The sequence below is a fragment of the Hypanus sabinus genome, chromosome 2, assembly GCF_030144855.1.
Source record: "Hypanus sabinus isolate sHypSab1 chromosome 2, sHypSab1.hap1, whole genome shotgun sequence".
Classification (NCBI taxonomy): domain Eukaryota; kingdom Metazoa; phylum Chordata; class Chondrichthyes; order Myliobatiformes; family Dasyatidae; genus Hypanus; species Hypanus sabinus.
In genome coordinates, this window is record NC_082707.1 from 22782208 (window position 1) to 22802707 (window position 20500).

Sequence of the window (20500 nt, forward strand, 5' to 3'; positions counted from 1 at the left end):
GAAACGTCAGAGGGCCTCGACCTGCTTCACGTTCGGCTCTGTTTAGAGATCAACTGGCTTATTTTAAACACGACACAGCATTAATACTGTTAAAGTCAAGGATCTTGTGAATTGTTTAGAACTTTTTTCCAGTCTTTGAAATATGAAGTTGTCTGCCAGCTGAGTTGGACCACCAGCTCCTGGATGTCGTGACTAACTCAGAAAGGCATTGGCAGATGGAGCCAGGCATGTGTTTTTGATCAGACATCCCATGCATTGCACCTGATATTACCTCTGCATCACAGTCTGCGGAGCAGTGATCTACCAGGCGACAGAGAAACCCCAGGAATGTCAGTTTGGCCAATCGTGGATAAGTCACTCAGCCCTCATTAAAACTTAAATGTTTCTATGTTTCTGCAGGATTTGTGCAGTCATTCATAGAGGGATGGATTAATGCTGAGAAAAGCCAACGCAAAATCACTATTATACAGTCACGCTTTTTTTTCCCCTTCTGAACCATACTCACTATGACATGGCCCATTGGATCCATGTCAGCTCTCAGAGCCGACCCTACTATCTCAATACCCCTCTCTTCTCCCTGTAAGCCGTTCGCTCTCACACTGCTGATGTTCCTGCCACACACCTACGATGGGCGGGGGCTGTTGGTGATGTACAAGAGTTTGGGGGTAAAGGAATTCAGTTTGCATCACTCTGGACGGTGCTGGATGGGTTAATCTCACATCCCAGTGGAGTGATTGCATTGAGCAGCAGGCAGTGATGTCACTGAGTTCAATGCTCCTTTTAGAGTTCTGGAGGGAATTTGGATCATGTTGCATTTGGGATGCTTGCCAAAGGGCATTCCCAGGACAACACGGTCTTCCCGGCTCAGGGCTGGGCTGGGATACTTGCCATAAAAAATGACTGAATTACCTTAATCTTCCAAGTCCATCCCATAGCATCACCTCTTCCCCCCCCCCCCCAACCCCACTGCTTCCCACTCCTCAGAACACCCCCGTTGGCCCTCTTGCCCTGTTCTCCCTGGCCTTATGACTTTACTCCACCCATCCCACTGAAAATGATGGCCTCCCCATCCCTTTCCTGCTTGTTTCCCATAACCCGTGGCTCCTTATGGACCACAAATCTGTTTGTCTTGGCCTCGAAAGTATTCAGTGACTCTGTTTCCACAGTTCATCCTGGTGGAGTCATCCAAGAAATCAGTAGCCTTTTGAGAAGTTCCTCTTCAACCCTCTCTTAAAAGGGAAACCCCCTATTCTGAAACTCTAGCCCTCATTTCCAGGTTCCTCTCCTTACCCTTTTAAACTCCATCTGAATCTTTTTTCTCCAGTCCTGATGAACCGTCTCCATCCAAAATGGTGACTGTTTACGCTTTTCCATAGATGCTGCCTGGCTTGCTGAGTTCCTCCAACATTTTGTGTGTGTTGCTTGGATTTCCATCATCTGCAGATTTTCTCCTGCTTCCATCTGACCCCTCTATGTTTTAATAAGACCACCTCCAAGTTTTCTAAACTTCGATTAGTACTGGCCGACGTGTCCTCATTCGTAAACCCTTCATCCCACAAATCGATCCAGTAAACCTTTTCTGAACGATCTCCAGTGCAAGGACGATCCTCCTTATAGAAAACTCTGAGAGTACATAGCACCAGCTGAAGGACAGCTTCAGTCGCCCTGTTACCAGGCTCTTGAACGGGCCTCTCACACACTAAAGATGAACTCTTGATCTCTCAGTCTACCTGCACTGCACTTTCTCTGTAATGGTAACACTACATTCTTTATTCTGTTTTCTTCCTTCACTCCCACAATGTACACTTATATGGAATCAGCCTCCTGGGGGGCAAACAAAGGCTTTCCACTGAATCACAGTACGTGAAGATAACAAACCAAATTCAATTCCAAAACTGTACGCGGGTGTGATCTCACTATTGCCATGTGCAGCTGCAGCACGATATTCCCCTTTTTATAATCCATCTCCCTTGCAACCATCCCACTTGACTTCTACCAACAAAGTTTCTGGGGGAACCTAGGCAGCACCAGCAGGGAATGGACAGTCGATGTTTTGACAGACATACTTTACTGATCCTGAGGAAAATTTGGTTTTGTTACAGTTACACAAACCAAGAATAGAATAGAAATATAGCAAAATAAAACCATAAATAATTATATGATAATAAGTAAATTATGCCAAGTGGAAATGTCCAGGACCAGCCTATTGGCTCAGGGTGTCTGACTCTTCAAGGGAGGAGTTGTAAAGTTTGATGGCCACAGACAGGAATGACTTCCTATGATGCTCAGTGTTACATCTCGGTGGAATGAGTCTCTGGCTGAATGTACTCCTGTGCCTAACATTATGGAGTGGATGGGAGTCATTGTCCAAGATGGCATGCAAATTGGACAACATCCTCTTTTCAGACACCACCATCAGAGAGTCCAGTTCCACCCCCACAACATCACTGGATTTACGAATAAGTTTGTTGATTCTGTTGGTGTCTGCTACCCTGAGCCTGCTGCCCCAGCACACAACAGCAAATGTGATAGCACTGGCCACCACAGCCTTGTAGAACATCCTCAGCATTGTCCGGCAGATGTTAAAGGACCTCAGTCTCCTCAGGAAGTAGAGACAGCTCTGACCCTTCTTGTAGACAGCCTCAGTGTTCTTTGACCAGTCCAGTTTATTGTCCATTCATTTCCCCAGGTATTTGTAATCCTCCACCGTGTCCACACTGACCCCTTGGATGGAAACAGAGGTCACCGGTACCTTAGCCCTCCTCAGGTCCACCACCAGCTCCTTAGTCTTTTTCACATTAAGCTACAGATGATTCTGCTCACACCATGTGACAAAGTTTCCCACTGTAGCCCTGTACTCAGCCTCATCTCCCTTGCTGATGCATCCAACTATGGCAGAGTCATCAGAAAACTTCTGGAAAACTTTGGAGCAAGTCTCTTTATTTAGATTGTACACATTATCAATCATATGAGGGGTCTTGATCTGAAGTATCAACTCTTCATTTCCCTTTACAGAATCAGCACTGGAATCTGCTTCATTATCTTTGACTTCAGTTAAGTTGTGAAATTTGTTGGTCTGGTGCAGCAGTACAGTGCAAGCATAAGTAATTACTGTAAGTTCCAATAGAAAATAAACAGGGAATAGCGAGATATTTTTCACGAGTTCATGGCCCATTTATAAATCTAATGGCAGAGGAGAAGAAGCAGTTCTGAGAAGGTTGAATGTGGATCCTCAGGCTCCTGTGCCTCCTTTCTGATGGTAGTAATGAGTTAGATAGAGCTCTTAAAGATAGTGGAGTCAAGGGATATGGGGAGAAGGCAGGAACGGGGTACTGATGGTGGATGATCAGCCATGATCACAGTGAATGGTGGTGCTGGCCTACTTCTGCACCTATTGTCTATTGAAATGAGGATTCCTTGTGAGTCTGTAGGCTGTGGGAACAGTCTGCTGATGGGGTGAATGAAGTTATCCCCACTGCTTCATGAGCCTGATGGTTGAGGGGTCCTAAACCTGCTGGAGTGAGTCCTGAGGCTTCTGTATCTTCTTTCCGATGGCAGTAGTGAGAAGAGAGCATGGCCTGGCTGGTGAGGGTCCTCAATGATGGCTACTGCTTCCCTGTGATAGCACTCGTGTAGATGTGCTCAATGGTAGGGAGGGCTTTACCTGTGATGGACTGGGCCATATCCATTACTGTTTGTAGTATTCTGTTCAAGAGCATTGTTGTTTCCATACCAGGCTGTGATGCATGCAGTCAATATATTCTCCACTACGCACTTACAGAAGTCTGTCGGTTCGAGATGTCATGGCAAATCTTGGCAGACACTTATATGCTGATTCTGTGACAGATCCTCAGAAATGATTACAGAGGAATTTAAAGTTGCCGACCCTCTCCACTTCTGATCCCCAATGAGAACTAGCTCATGAACCTCTGGTCACCTGATCAGCGATCGCGAGCACTGTAAAGTTATGGTACCACAAGCTGTGATCTGTGATCTGGGCAAGCATCAGTTTCTGTGCAGCCCAGGATATTCCTGGACTGTCAGCAAACCTGTTCTCTCTGGTATAACATTCACGCAGTAAGATTGTGAGGTGCCGTTGTGATAGGGCACTCACACAGAGGCCCTCTGCTGTTCAAATAGCAATAGACAGGTTCACTGCTGACCAGGAGATTTAAGATGTCGTTCTCGCACTTTGGAATGAACAATTATGGACCGTTCTTTGCTGACCTTTTTTTATGTTGAAATTGTTTCTCACACAGAATGATAGACACAACACAAAGCTAGGCCCTTTGGCCCACTGTGTCAAACCTATCATCAAGCTACCAATTTTACACTAATCCCACCCTAATCCGTTCCTTTATCCGCTGTCCAGATGAAGGGTCTCGGCCCGAAGTGGAGACTGTTAGCTCTTTTACGTAGATGCCGCCTGGCCTGCTGAGCTCCTCCAGCATTTTGCGTGTGTGCTTATTATCCACCCCATCCCCCCTCCCCCTCAATTTGCAGCAAAACCCTACGACGGCGGGGGCTGATTTACAGTGGCCAGTTGCTCACGGGGGGGTGGGGGGTGGGAGGGAGTTGCAAATTCCACACTGAGATCGGGGTCGATGGAGGAACAAGCTGTAACTGTGTCACGGTGCTGTCCTCCCTTGGCGTCTGTCTCCAGTACAAAGGGAAATCGGCTGCTGTTCAGGATTGTGAACGGTGGAGAAGCCAAAGGGATGGATGTCCAAGTTTATGTGACTCATGTATCTACTTTCTGTCTGTCTGTATTGTATTTTATGTTGTATGTCACGGTAATTGGTCATGTGGGTTTGGGCTCAGGAGAAGTGAATGAGATTACTCACGTATTCACCCTTTATGTTAGCTTAGTTAGAGAGGGGGTGGATGTTTTTTGTTGATTGCTAATTTCACTATTACTATGTTAATTTTGTTACTTTTTATCGGTTTTTGATCGTCTGTCTTTGTTGCTCACCTTTGCTGGTTTTGTGGTAAAGGAACTGTTCGACTTGGAAGCTTGTCACACGTCGTTAATTCCTTCATTCAGTCTCTCAGCGGCTTTACTGTCTCAAATTGCCATCACAAGATGGATGGCCGAGTTTATGTGCTCTAATTTAAAGAGATCCCCCAAAAGTGGTCAGGTCGATCGATACTCCTCCACGTAGCCAGGATGCAGTCTGAAGTTAAGTTGTTACATGTACACTCTTTTCAGGAGATGTTAAACTGTGGGACAATGTGCACGTCAAACTTCGCAGGTTTCTTTCTCTAGGAAAAGGAACACTGAGATGTGAACAAGCAGAGGCCTTTAAGATTACAAAATATTCAATGAAGTACATCTTGAGGCACAGTCGCAGCAGTGTGTACTATCTACAGGATGCACTGCAACAACACATCGAAGTTCCAAAGGCAGCACCTTCCAGATCCACGACCACTACCATCTCGAAGGATGAGAACAGCAGATACCTGGGAACACCACCACTTGGAAATCCCCCTCAAGTCACTCACCATCCCAACTTGGAAACCTGTCACTGTTCCTTCATTGTCACTGGTTGAAGATCATGGAATTCCCTCCCCAACAGCACCGTGGGTGTATCTGCACCTCAGGGACTGCAGCAGTTCAAGAAGGCAGCTCATCACCACTTTCTTAAGGGCAACTAGGGATGGGCAATAAATGCTGGCTTTGCTGGCGACGCCCACATCCCGTAAATGGATGAATTTGAAAAAACTTGATTGCACGATGGGCTGATAGTATGTAGAATGGATAGGATTGATACAGGATTAGTGCAAGTGAGTGACACCCTTGTTTGTGCCGTTTACCAGGAGCATTGTATACGGAAGGCGCAGAGCATTTTTGAGGATCCCTGGCACCCATCCCACGGTCTCTTTGACCCACTTCCATCAGGTAGGAGGTACAGGAGTGTCAGGACCAGGAGTGCCAGTCTGGCTGTGAGCCCAGTGAACCAGAATCAAAAGTTCATTTAATATCAAAGTACGTATACCGTACATAACTCTGAGATTCATCTTCTCCAGGTAGCCACGAAACAAAGAAACCCATGGAAGTCATTCAAAGAAAGACATCAACCCCCCCCCCCAAAAAAAAACCAAATCTCGCAAACCCCAACCCCCAACACCCTCCCTCGCACATGAAAAACCTAACAGATCACTCCACACAGAAAATCCAGAATCAGAATCAGAATCAATTTTGATATCACTGGCACATGATGTGAAATTTGTTAACTTTGCGGCAGCTGTACAATACAGTAGTACATGATAATATAGAAATAACTGAATTACAATAAATACATATATAATATGTTCCTAAAGGTTGTTATAATGGGGGGTGGTAATCAGGACAAGTTCCCACTTCCTATTAAATGCTCCCAATGGTGTGCATCTCAAATAGCCTCTGACAACCAAGTCCAGCTCCTGGCCTTCACGTGTGGCTTAGCTACTTAGCCCGGCAAAACAATTTCTACTGACAGGAGAAGGGGCGAAGGCAGGTTACTGACGCCTTAAAACCACTTTGGGCAGATGGGGCTCATCTGTTGTGGTTGGCAGCTCATCTAGGAGAAGGAAAACTCTGATCTCAAATCTCTGCTGCCTTACGGTTTACCGACTCATGGGGAAGGCTTCAGGAGTAAACCCCGAGGGAAAGTTCTGGAGCTGGAGTCCCTGAGGCAGTCCTACATCGAGTTCAATGCTGACTGGCAACTCCTGCGATGCTGCTGGTTCCAAACTGTATCGGTCCCTGCTGTTCCTTTGGGCTCATCAGGTTGTGGAGAGGGGGAGCTTGCTCTCCATATCGTACTTCCCAGGCCTGTGTATCTAGACAACTAGGATGCAATATTCATGGACAGAGGCCTCGGACAGATACGTATATATAAAAAATTTAAATTAATAGGTAGTGCAAAACCAGAAATAAGGAAGTAGTGAGGTGGTGTTCGTGGGTTCAATGTCCATTCAGAACTTGGATGGCAGAGAGGAAGAAGCTGTTCCTGAATTAATGCGTGTGTACCTTCAGGTGTCTGTACCTCCTTCCTGGTGGTAGCATAAGAAGAGGGCATGTCCTGGGTGGTGGGCATTCTTAATAATGGCCTTAGCCTTTTTGAGACATTGCTCCTTGAAGATGTCCTGGATTTACAGAGGCTAGTGCTCATGATAGAGCTGTCTAATTTTACAACTCTCTGCTGCTTACTTCGATTTTGCAGTGCCCCCCCCAGAAAAATGAATACCTTGCCACCACTAAGGTCTCATCATAAGGACAGCGAGCTGTTTACTGTTTATTTGTACCATACACTGCACGAATTTGTAATTATATTTTATCAAACTATTTGTGGAAATATTTTGTTTTGTATGCTCTGTGTGATGTGGCTGCACTGTGGTCCAGAGGAATGTTGTTTCGTGTAGTTGGATATACGTACAATTGGATGACAGTAAACTTGAACTTGAACTTGTTTGGTGCTTACCATGGAGTTGGTGGTCAGAAGGGTCTGCTTTCATGCTCTGTTCCATTATCAGACCAGATGAATGAGAAAAAACATCAGGTCTCAGTGAATATACACATAGGGAATTCACAGGAAACTCCTTTGCCTAGAAGATGTGGAGTTACACATAACACATGCAGATGTACTTTCGAGAACTTGATAAACATGCACAGAGAAGGGAATTAGGCAACGCATATGGCAGGAGGGAGAAGATGCACACAAGCACTGCCTGGATCAGATGGGCTGAATGGTCTGTAGTGATACTGTGTACATTGAATCTGTTTCTATGAAGTGCTTCTGGGAAATGTGAAAATGTATCACGTAAATTATACTGCTATTTTTATCAGGGTGATCTTAGCTCAGACAACTTATCAGAGGATCTATCCTGGGACCAACCCGTAAGTGTCAAAGCAATGCCTCTACTTTCTTGGAAATTTGTGTTAAGTTTGGCACATCATCAAAAACTTTGACAAACTTCTATATATGCATAGTGGAGAGTATCTTAACTGGTTGCATCACTGCCTGGTATGGAAACGCCAATGCCCAGCAACTGAAAATGCTACATTAAGTGATAGATACAGCCCAGTCCATCACAGGCAAAACCCTCCCCACCGAAGATCACATTTGCCGGGGGTGCTGCCACAAAAAAGCAGCACCCATCATCAAGAACCCCCACATCCAGGCCATGCCCTTGTCTTGCTACTACCACTGGGCAGGAGATACAGGAGCGCCACCAGGTTCAGGAACAGTTATCACCCTACGAATTCTGAATTCACTCTCCACAACTCTGAATTGATTCTATGACATACAGACCCACTTTCGAGGTCTCTTTACAACTCATGACTTAAGTATTTTTTAAAACTTACGTAATTTGTTTGTCAGTCCTTGTTTATGTATAGTTTTTCATAAAATCTATTGCTTTTTAAAATTTTGCTTGTAAATGCCTGTGAAAGAATGAATGGCAAGGTAGTATATGGCAACTTAAGTACTTTGATGATGAATTTCTTCTGAACTTTAAACTTTGAATAGATTAATTCTGAGAATTTGCCTGGAGCAGAGTGTGGAGCATTGAGGAGAAGGGGTCCATATTCTGTCATTCCCATGGCATGGTCCAAAGTAATGAGCACTTGGGAACTGAAAATAATATTTTTACCGCAGCTGATTATTACCATCGGTTTTAACCACTTCCCTTTCTCCCCAGTGATGAGCCAACAGCAGATGACTCCAAACACCACTGTGACTCCGTCTGGAATGCCCTCCCAAAACCCTCGGATGGCCATGATGAGCCTCTCCAGCGCCATGACGGTGCAGCAGAAACACCAGCAAAAGATGCGCCTGCAGCAGATCCAGATGGAGAAGGAGAGAATCAAACACCTGCAGCAAGAGCTCATGAGACAGGTAGCTAGCTATCCCTCCCGCTGGCTGGACCACTCCAACGACAGCCGGTTGTTCTGCGGATATTAATGAGCTGTGCTGCCTTTAGAGAGATAGGGGTGTGCAGGGATATTAGTATTGGTTCATTACCGTCAAGTGAGGAGGACCATCTTTAGCCAGAGGGTGATGAATCTGTGGAATTCATTGCCATAGCTGGCTGCTGAGGCCAAGCCATAGGGTATATTTCAAGTGGATATCAGACAGATAGACAGACGGACAGACAGACATACTTTATTGATCCCGAGGGAAATTATGGGAAATTGGGTTTCATTACAGTCGCACCAACCAAGAATAATGTAGAAATATAGCAATATAAAACCATAAATAATTAAATAATAATAGTCAAAGGTTACAGGAAGAAGACAAGAGAATGGGGTTGAGGAATAATAACCACAAACAAGAGAAAATCTGCAGATGCAGGAAATCCGAGCAACACACGCAAAATGGGAAAAAGTACAGGAGTTGGAGAGCAGCAGGGGTCGCAGTGGGGGGGGGGGGGGGGAGCAGAGAGAGGGAGTGTTTCACTGAACTCCCATTGAAAAGGAGATTTAAACTTTTTCAGGTAGGCATTCCTGGAAGACCTGCTGAAGGGTTTCGGCCCGAAATGTCAACTGTACTTTTTTTCCATAGATGCTGCCTGGCCTGCTGAGTTCCTCTAGCATTTAGTGTGTGTGTGTTGAGGGATAATAAATCAGCCATGATCAAGTGGCCGAACGGTGTAATTCTGCTCATACACAGGATAGACAAAGGAGAGTCATTGGACTCTGCTTACTTGGATTTTGAGAAGGCCTTTGACAAAGTACCGCACATGAGGCTGCTAACCAAGATAATAGATATTACAGGAAAAAAAATACTAGTATGAATAGAAGATTGGTGGACTGGCAGGAGGGAAAGAGTGGGAACAAAGGGGGCCTGTTCGGGTTGTCTGCTGGTGACCAGGGGTGTTCTGCAGGGGTCTGTATTTGCATATGTCAATTATTTGGATGATGGAATTGATGGCTTTGAGGTGATGTCTGCAGACAGTACAAAGGTAGGCGGAGGGGCAGGTAGTGTAGAGGGAGCAACGAGTCAGCTGAAGGACTTGGGCAGATTGGGAGAGTGGGCAAAGAAGTGGCAGGTGGAATCTAATGTCATATACTTTGGTAGAAGGAATAAAGGTGTAGACTATTTTCTAAATGGGGAGAAATATCAGAGGTGTAAGGGGATTTGGGAGTCCTTGTGCAGGATTCCATGAAGTTTGGCTTGCAGATTGTGTCAGTGGTAAAGGGTGTAAATGACAATGTAAGCATTCATTTCGAGAGGACTGAAGTATGAGAGCAAGGATGTGATGTCAGGCTTTATTGAACTTGGAGTATCATGAGCAGTTTTGGGCTCCTTATCTAAGAAAAGATGTGCTGGCGTTGGAGAGGATTCAGCGGATGTTCATGAGAATGATTCTGGGAAGAAAAGGGTTAACGTATGAGGCGTGTTTAATGCCTCTGCACCTGTACTCACTTGGAGTTTACAAGAATGAGGTGGGGCGTCTAAATGAAACCTATCAAATATTGAAAGGCCTAGACAGAGTGGATGTGGAGAGGATGTCTCCTGTAGTGAGTGAGTCTAAGACTAGAGGGCACAGCTTCAGAACAGAGAGATCACCATATGGACAGAGATTAGGAAAAGTCTTTAGTCAGAGTGTAGTGTTTCTGTGGAATTCATTCCCACAGATGGCTGTGGAGGTCAAGTTAATGAAAATACTTAAAGCAGAGTTTGATAGATTCTTGATTTGTCAGGGCATCAAACGTTATGGGGAGAAGGTAGGAGAATGGGGGAGAGCGGGATAATAAATCAGCCATGATGGAATGGCAAAGCAGACTCAATGGGCTGAATGGCCTAATTTTGCTTCTATCTCTTATGGTCTTAACACTCTAGATGGCCCCTCAAATTCCCATGACATTTCTTCCCCATCTATGTCCTCTGGTCCTAGATTCCCCAATCCTGGGAAAAGACTGTGTGCACTCACCTATCTATGCCCCTCATGATCTTAAATACCTTGACAAGATCACCCTTTGTTCTCCTGTCCTCTAATGGATAAAGTCCTAGACTGCTCAATCTCTCTCTGTATGTCCGGGTACCATCTTTGTAAACCTCATCTACGCTCCTTCCGGTGTATTGCCCTTTTTGTTTTTCTTTCTCTCTCATGTTCCCTCCATTTTCCCACCGTACACCCGACATCCCCTCCCTTTTTCCCGTTTTCTTCTTTCGCCACAACATAGGGGAGAATTACAAGTTTACGGTACTGTGAAAAACCCTTAGGTACATAGATATATGGTTAGGGAGTCCAAGACTTTTGCATAGTACTGTAATAACCGCACTCTACCGTTGGCACAAGAAAACAAATTTCATGACATGTGAGTGATGATAAATCTGATTCTGATATGAATCTCTATTGTGAGAATGGGAAGGGGGCAGGGAGGGTTCAATCATAGTTGGCAAAAGGGGAAGGGAGAGGGGAGGGAGTGGAAAGCACCAGAGAGACATTCTGTAATGATTAATAAACTAATTGTCTGGAATTGAATGACCTTGCCTAGTGTCTCAAGGCTAGGTGTGTCTGCATCTTCGTCACCCACCGCTCCTGGCACTCATTCTCTGCCACCTGTCCCATACCCCTCCCATGGTGCTGCACCCTCACCATTCCTAAAATTCTTGGCTCCCGCCAGATTTACAAACTCGCTGTCTGTGCAATGTTGTCAAATACAGCACTGTGCTTGGGCACTCTAGTTATATATACGAGCCTAAGACTTTTGCACAGTACTGCTCACAACCAATTTTGTCAGCATGTCTTTGGAATGCAGAAGGAAACCAGAGCCCTCAGAAAAAGACAGAGCACGTAGTCACACATGCTGTCCACACTGACAGCACCTGAGGTCAGGATTGAACCTGTGTTGGTGGAGATGTATATTTATTTACATTTTTCTTATTGACATACAGCACAGAATAGGCCCTTCCATCCCTTTGAGCCCCACTGTCCTGCAATACTCCAACTTAATCCTAGCCTAATCACGGACACCTTTCAATGACCAGTTAACCTACCAACCTCCTATTATATCTTTGGACTGTGGGAGGAAACCGGAGCACAGAGGAAACCAACACAGTCACGGGGAGAACATGCAAACTCCTTACAGGCAGCGGCAGGAATTAAACCTGGGTCACTAGTACTGTAAAGCACCACGCTACTACGCCCCAGTACTCAGTACTCAATGTGTTGTATATCACTGTCTGATGCCTGCCAGCTACGTGACAACAATGCCAGTGGAGATCCTTTTTTCCTTATCCCTGTGTCACTTCTCACACAACAGGAAACCAGAGGAAGAACAACAGAGACAATCAGAGTAAACAAAAAACACACTTGCTGTGATCGATCACAGCCATACTGTCTCCAAGGCAAATCCTGTCAGGAATATTCCTGTTTTTTTCAGGAGGAGTTCTCCTTGGCCTCCGTCACAGAAGTGGAATAATGGGGAGAGTGCAGCTTCACAGGGGCTTTAAGCAGAGCAACACACACAAAATGCTCGAGGAACTCTGCAGATCAGTCAGCGTCTACGAAAAGGAATAAAGAGTCGAGGTTTTAGGCTGAGGCCCTTCAATGGGGCTGGAAAGGAAGGGGAAGAGGCCAGAATATGAAGGTGGGCGGAGGGGAAGGAGAATGAGCTAGAAGGTGATAGGTGAATCCCGTTAAGGGGGGGAAGATGGATGGAGGAGGGGAGGAGGAAGTGAACAGCTGGGAGGTGATAGGTGGAAAAGATAACGGGCTGAATTAGAAGGATTCTGATAAGCAAGGAAAGTGAACTATGGAGAAAAAGGAAAGGAGGAGGGGCACCAGAGGGAGATGGTAGGCAGGTGAGGTGAAGAGAAGAGGTAAGAGGAGGGTCAGAATGGAGAATGCAAAAAGAGAGAAGGAAGAGGGATGAGAAATTACAAGGGGCTAGAGAAATTGATATTCATGTCGTCAGGTTGGAGGCTTCCAAAATAGACCATGTGTTGCTCCTTCAACCTTAGAGTGAGCTGATCATCTCCCGCGGAGGCCACTCTCTCAGCTTTGGGCAGAGATACTGAACGTGTCATTCTCTGATAATTTGACAGGAAATTATTTGGCAGAAATGATCAGTGATTCTTTACATATGCATTACAGTCCTCTCTCCCTTTGCCAATCTCACACTCTTGTTCAGCTCCCTCTGTACTCATAACTTGTCCAGAGCTTCTGTGGGAGAGATCAACTATTTTGTGTTTTATATTTGCAATTAACTTGGATCACTTTGTAGAGATCCGTTCTTACCTTAACACAAGAGTCTTTTTCTGTTAACCAGTGTCAAAAAAAAGCCAAATTAAATTCACTGTGATTCAATGTTGTAAAACATTGAAACTTGAAAACTTCCAAGGGTGGTGAATAACGTTTATAGGTACCGTATGTCTCAGTTAAGATATTGGCCATTTGGAACAGGCTTTGAAGCTTTGGACTTCTCTGAGGACTGTGGACACTCAGGAAGAGCAGCTTTGACTTGGAATCCCCATGAATTACATGGCTATTTTGCCGTGAATTTGCATCTGTGTCTATGTGCACAACATGGGCTGAATAGACTTAGCATCAATTGATGTATACAAGGCCAGTGTCGGACGACACAAATGCAAGCAGAAGTCTATAGTCTGGAGTCTAGACGATCTGCAGATGAACCCATTGTGAAATTCTCAAAGGGGCACAGTGTGCTGTAGATTGCCATATTTAAGGAACTGAGGGAACTGTAATGCCAGGGATGAGGGAAAGCAGGCTTGAGGTACAAGACCAGCCACCATTCTCTGTAATATCAAATGCTAGGGGGCTTGTATTTAAAGTGAGAGGGGGAATGTTTAACAGAGATGTACTGGACAGTTTTTTGACACAGAAGACAGGTCTCAGGGGTGGTGGTGGAAGCAGATACAACAGTGGCTTTTCGGAGGCTTTTGGATAGGTAATGGAGGGATGTGGATCATGTGAAGACAGAAGAGGTTTAGTTCAATTTGGTACCGGGCCCTGCACAGACATTGTGGGCCGAAAGGCCATTTCCTGAGTTGCACTGTTCTATGTTCTAGTGCTTTTATATGCTTATGAAGCAAAGGAGCAGGTTCAAGAAGCTGGGACAGCATATTTCATGAGTAACGTATAAACTGTTTTCCAGGAGAGAAATTTGTAAACTTCCTCATTGAGGGTGCTGAGAGCACTCAGCTGAATTGGTGCATGCGAGCTCAATTTCAACGTTTAAGAGAGGTTTGGATAGGTACTTGGGTGTGTAGGGCTGTGGTGCTGGTGCAGGTCAATGGGAGTAAAGCAGTTTAAATGGTTCGGCACATGTTAGATGGGCTGAAGGGCCTGTTTCTGTACTCCTACTGTTCTATGACTCTGTGACCCATAATGGTCAATATTTCAGCCAGTCAAAATACTTCCAATCGGTGATGTGCAGGTTGCAATGGAAAGGGTTTCAATTTTGCCTGCCAGTGGAACATGCAACACATCAGCCGCCAGCTTCTGTTGTATTGTTTTTTTAAGAGAGGAAAGCAATTTGTGTAGTGAAGTAAAGTGAGCTGCTGACTGTGTGATCCCTGTTTCAAAACAGTACACAAAGCAATGGTCCACCCAGATCTTAATCCCATTTCTGAAGAGTTCAGATTACAGGATTGATCACACACCCCCCCCCCGCCCCACAGTCATATCCATTTCATTCCTAGCCAGGAATGTAGGTCCTTTTGCTTCAAGAGAAAAAAGGACCTACATTTACTTAGCCCTTGTCACATTCATTTCAAGACCTCCCAGGGTGCCTGAAAGACAATGAAGTGCATCTGGAGTGGAGTCACGTGATACTGTGGTGGTCATTCGGTGCTTAGCAACTTCCCGCTGAAAGAAGCACGTTTTGATATCAAGGTAATACATCAGGTTTCAGTGATTGATCAGGTACCAGGAAGTGCTCGCCTCTTCTGTAAATTAGGGCCAAGTGATATTTCATACCAGCTGAGAGGGCAAATAGGGCTTCACTTCAATTTCATAGAACATAGAGCATTAAACATTATAGCACCGTACCGGACCTTTGGCCCACGATGTTGTGATGACCTTTTAACCAACCCTAAGATCAATCTAACCTTTTCCTCCTATATAGTCCTTCCATTTTTATGTCATCAATGTGCCTATCTAAGAGTTTTTAAATACCCCTAATATATCTGCCTCTCCCCATGGCTGGGTGTTCCATGTGCTTACCCTTATATTAGCCGTTTCTTGGGAAAAAGTCCCAGGCTATCCACTTGATCTATACCTCTTATCTCATATTCCTTTATCAAGTCTCCTCACATCCTGTACTCCAAAGAGAAAATCCCTAGCTCACTCAACCTCTCCTGATAAGACATACTGTCTAATCCAGGCAATATTCCTGCTAGATCTCCTTTGCACCCTCTCTAAAGCTTCCACCTCCTTCCTATAATGAGGCACCCATAACGGAACACAATATTCCAAGTGTGATCTACAACATTACCTAGTGCCCATGATGCAGCTGCCTGGGTTTACAACTTTCTGCAGCCTTTTCTGATCCCGTGTGGTAGCCTGTCCTTACCAAACGGTGACTCAACCAGTTAGAATATAGTCCACATCTGTAGAAATTTGCACGCCTTTAGTGACATACCAACTCTCCTCAAACTCCTAATGAGATATAGCCGCTGTCGTGCTTTCTTTGTAATTGCATCAATATGTTGGGCCCAGGATAGATCTTCAGAGATGTTGACACCCAGAAACTTGAAACTGTTTACCCTTCCTACTGTTGATTCCTCAATCAGGTCTCATTTGTGTTCCCTCAACTTCTCCTTCCTGAAGACCACATTCACCTCCTCGGTCTTACTGAAATTTATAGATTTATAGATGATGTTTAAGCTGTGCTAAGCCACACAGTCATGATTGTAGACTAAGAGCGGTGGGCTAAGAATGCATCTTGGTGTATTGCAGTGTTGATTGTCAGCGAGGAGATGAGATGCTATTTCTGATTCACACTGACTGTGTTCTCATGATGAGGAAGTCAAGGATCCAGTTGCAGAGAGAGGTACAGAGACCCGGGTTCTGGAGGTTGTTGATTAGTACTGAGGGTAGGATGGTGTTGAATGCTAAGCTACAGTCTATAAACAGCAGCCTGACAGAAATCCCATTTTCTTCAGTAAGCGTCTTCTTGTTTGGCGAAAGATAAAAGGGACATGAATGTAGAGACTAATTTTACGGCACCTTGTTGTTGGATGCAACTAGCATATCATCCAAAACAAACCGAAGACTGTGCCAATGGATCATAAGGGCCAGTTGTGTCCACTGGGCCTGTTCCTTCGGTGAGGTAATTAATGTCCTTACTCAAAACAGTCGTGGGTTTCTCTTAGCTGTGAGACAGCAATGGTGATTGAATGGAAGGCATGTTTGAGAAGCTGTCTGGTGCAGAAAGTGAAGACGGTAACTGTCTACGCTCTCCGCAGTGATGGATGCACTGCTAATTGTCACATGGCTGTGATTTCAAACTGGAGGTACTGAGTTGTTTGTTATGGCCAGCTGGTTCTCTTGCTTGTATCAGAATCAGGTTTATTGTTGCTGATATACAATGGAAAATGTGTTGTTTTGTAGCAGCAGTACAGTGCAAGACGTAAGAATTACTACCAGTTATAAAAAATGTGGTGAAGAAGAATATTGAGGTGATGCTCATTGGGGTGATGGAGCATTCAGAAATCTGATGATGCAGGGGAGGAAGCTGTTCCTAACATGTTGAGTGTGGCTCCTACATTTCCTCCCTGATGGTGCTAATGAGAAGAGGGCATGTCCCAGATAGTGAGGGTCCTTAGTGATGGATGCCACCTTCTTGAGGCTTGGCCTTTTGAAGATGTCTTTGATCATGGGGAGGCTTGTGTCTGTGATGGAACTGGATGAGTTTATAGCCCTCTGCAGATTTTTCCGATGCTGTGCATTGACGCCTCGACACCAGATGGTGATGCCACGCGGAACATCTGTAGAAGTTTGCGAGAGTCTTTGGTGGCAAACAAAATCTCCTTAAGCCCTGATGCTGGGATGCCTCCTTGCTAGATGTGAGTGAGTTGTCGAGGTACTGTGGGAAGAACTCTGAACTGATCCTGCCTCAGGAGCACTGGATGCCCCCACTGGTACAAAGGGTGGGTGAATGAGACTGGCACTATGACTCAGCAGTTAATGCCACGGCCTCCTGGCTCCAGGAGGTGGGTTCAAACCCGACCTTGGCTGCTGCCTGCGTGGAGTTTGTCTATGTTCCCCGTGGCAGTGTGCGTCCACCCCCCCCCCCCACCAGTACTCCGACTTTCTCCCAAATCTCAAAGACACATTGTGTGGTTCAGAATCAGAATCAGGTTTAATAATACCAGTATATGTCGTTGTCTCTGTGGCAGCAGTACAATGCAATACATGATAGCAGAAAAAATGTGAATTGCAGTGTGTATGTGTGTATATATAAAATAGTTAAGTTAAATATTTAGTGCAAAAATAAAAATAGAAAAGCAGTGAGGTAGTGTTCATCCGTTCAATGTCTGTTCAGAAATATGACGGCAGAGGGGAAGAAGATGTTCCTGAATCATTGACTGTGTGTCTTCAGTCTTCTGTACCTCCTTCCTAATGGTAGCAATGAAAACAAGGCGTGTCCTCTGTAATTAACTAACCTCTGCAATTATTAGGAAATTGTTAGAATTGGAATTGGTTTATTATTGGCACATGTTCCAAGATGTACGTATTGAAAAGCTTGTCCTTTCAGAATGAGGTAGATTGTGAGGGAAGAGTCCATTGTATTGTATTAGGGAACCATGTCATAGGGAACCCTTTACCTTTCCTACCCACCTGGCTTCCTATCACCTTCTAGCCATCCTCCTTCCCTCCCCCGCCACCTTTTTATTCTGTCATCTTTCCTCTTCCTTTCCAGTCCTAAGGAAGGGTCTTGGCCCAAAATGTCAACTGTTTATTCATTTCCACAGATGCTGCCTGACCTATTGAGTTCCTCCAGCATTTTGTGTGTTTCCATTATTCTTTGCAGTTTCCTGTGGTCATGTGAAAAGCAGTTACCATTGCTGGGGTACAGGGGAACAACAGGGGAAGGGCAATGGGAACAGGTCCCTGAGAACCAGAATGCATTTGATGAGTGAATTGACCACCTTCGGTGTCTTTACAAGCTCTAACTACACATGCTGTTGCTAATGTCAGGGAGTGATGGATATTATATACCACATTGAACTTAGAGCACAGAATCAGACCATTCAGCCCAACAGATCTTTTCTGGTGCATCCAAGCCTGTACCTGCGGGAGTTTAGAAGAATAAGGTGGATCAAATATTGAAAGGCCTAGATAGTGTGGACATGCAGAGGATGTTTCCATTAGTGGCTAAGACCAGATGGCACAATAGACGGGCACCCTTTGAGGACAAAGATGAGGAGGAAAGTCTTTAGCTAGATGGTGGGGAATCTGTGGAACTCATTGCCACAGGTGGCTGTGAAGGCCAAGTCATTGAGCAGATTTAAAGTGGAGATTGATAAATTCTTGGTTAGTAAGGATGCCAAAGGTTAAGGGGAGAAGGTAGAAGAATGGGGTTGAAATAAAAATCATCCACTGGAAGGAATGCAGCACAAGATCAAGGATACAACATTGTGTGTGTGTGTGTGTGCGTGTGCATGTGCGTGTGTGCGTGTGCGTATGCGTGTGTGTGCGCGCGCGTGTGTGTGCGTGTGCATGTGCATGCATGCATGCGTGAGTGCGCACAGGCGCTTTTCTGTTCGTGCCTTTTGAGATTCCATTCCTTAACGGAGTCAGACGTTCTCAAGATTTAGGAGCTAATTGTTTCTAGTTACTATTGTCTCTTTAGGGTTGACACTTGGTTACAGCTTCTATGTTTCTTTCAGGAGAAGGCCTTGTATAATCAGATTCCCAGTCAGATTCCCATTGAATCGGAAAACATCCCCACAGCCCAGAATGCTGTCTCTACACCAACTATGACACAGGAGATGCACGTCATCACAAACAATGGCTCTGACCCCTTCCTCAGCAGGCAAGTTGTATTTCGGTTTACAAGAGACAGATTCTAATGACCTTCGCTATTAGTTTCAGAAAATGTTATACATTCATGTGCATATAGTAAACTGGACTTGTTAATAAGTGACTTCCATTTCTCCTCCACTCCTCCATCCCTTTTCTTTTCCATCTCCGGTGTTGCAATTCGCTCTGGTCTTCCATACACAGTGGACCATACCATTCACGCCAGGCAAGTGCAGACAGTGGTTTAGGATTGGGAAGAACACCTGAAGACTTCCTGGGTCATGTGGAGGAGATGGATACAGGTGAGTTCAGATTCGTTGGGCAAGTCTTCTTGAAAAAAAGTACTTTGAGAGTACTTATCCTTAATTATGGAACTAGTTTATGGAGGATTTGTCTTTGGTACAGCTGGCATTCTCAAATTGCACTATTTATAAATGAAAGCAAAACAGTCAATTAAAACACACTTTTAACTCCAAATGAAATCTAACAATTTTTAGACATGTCCATTTGAAATGCATGCACTCTACTTGGTTACTGTGTTAGGTCGTTGTGCTCTGGATCAGGAATTTTCATTCCAATGGGAACAGATAAGCTGGTCTGTTGGACCTCTCTACAATGTTAGTGAGCAAAAATGATTGGAAGTTTATGCATTGTGTTGAAATGTATTAGAATTCCATTCAATGCGACTGAAAAGGAAATGGTTTGGTGCATCGGAATTCCATACAGTGTGAGTAACGACAAGCAGTGTAGACCATTGGAATTCTATCAAGTCCTGAATTTTGGGAAATGAAATTTGTTCAGTAATGTATCATTTTGCTCTGTCTTTTCATGTCTTCTGTTGTGGCACAGCCCCAGATTCCTTCCAGAGTTCAGAAAATAAATGGAAAAATGGTTTGGCTCTTTGGAATTCAGTGTAGTTGTTGGGTTTCCGTACAATTCAATTGGCCAGCAATGAAAGTACAATCCACCAGCTGTTGGAGATCTGAAACAAAAAGTACTGAGGCTGCATCTGACCAGGGAAGGATGAAAGGTTGCAAAATGCAAACAGACTTACAAAAGAGACTGACCATCAAGACTTTTGTTTATTTATTCAATTATGGGATTGCTGCCAAGGCCAGTGTTTATTGCCCATCCTAAGTGGCCTTGAGAAGGTAGTGCTGAGATGCCTGCTTCAAGTTGAGGTTTGTTATTCAGCCATGCACTTGAATATAGCCAGATGAAACAGTGTTTCTCCAGGGCCAAGGTGCCTACACAGTACCAATAGTCACGCACAGAGCAAGGCATGTACAGCACGTAAGATTATGATAGCGGAAAAGCATGCACTTACTATAAACATATAGCCCAAGTCCTTGAGTGTCATGGCATGTAGATTGGTGGTGCATGGGATGTTGTCCATGTTCCCTCAAGAACAAGTAGAAACAATTGCAGAGGTTAAGTGAAAGATTATTTCAACCAAGAAAAATGCTAACATTTCAGGTATATTCCAGTTCCTGTAGCATTCAGAATTTTTTTTTCTCTC

At 44.7% G+C, this 20500-nt stretch overlaps 1 protein-coding gene across 2 annotated transcripts in view; it reads left to right on the top strand.

Annotated features, from left to right (window-relative positions):
• wwtr1 (WW domain containing transcription regulator 1) overlaps window positions 1–20500 on the top strand; it is a 158903-nt gene that overhangs the window by 133761 nt on the left and 4642 nt on the right. For both annotated transcript variants that reach the window (XM_059993216.1, XM_059993227.1), the window contains 3 exons: window positions 8683–8879; window positions 18849–18994; window positions 19186–19283. In XM_059993216.1, coding sequence (XP_059849199.1) covers window positions 8683–8879; window positions 18849–18994; window positions 19186–19283 — 441 coding nt within the window. The remainder of the gene's footprint in view (window positions 1–8682; window positions 8880–18848; window positions 18995–19185; window positions 19284–20500) is intronic.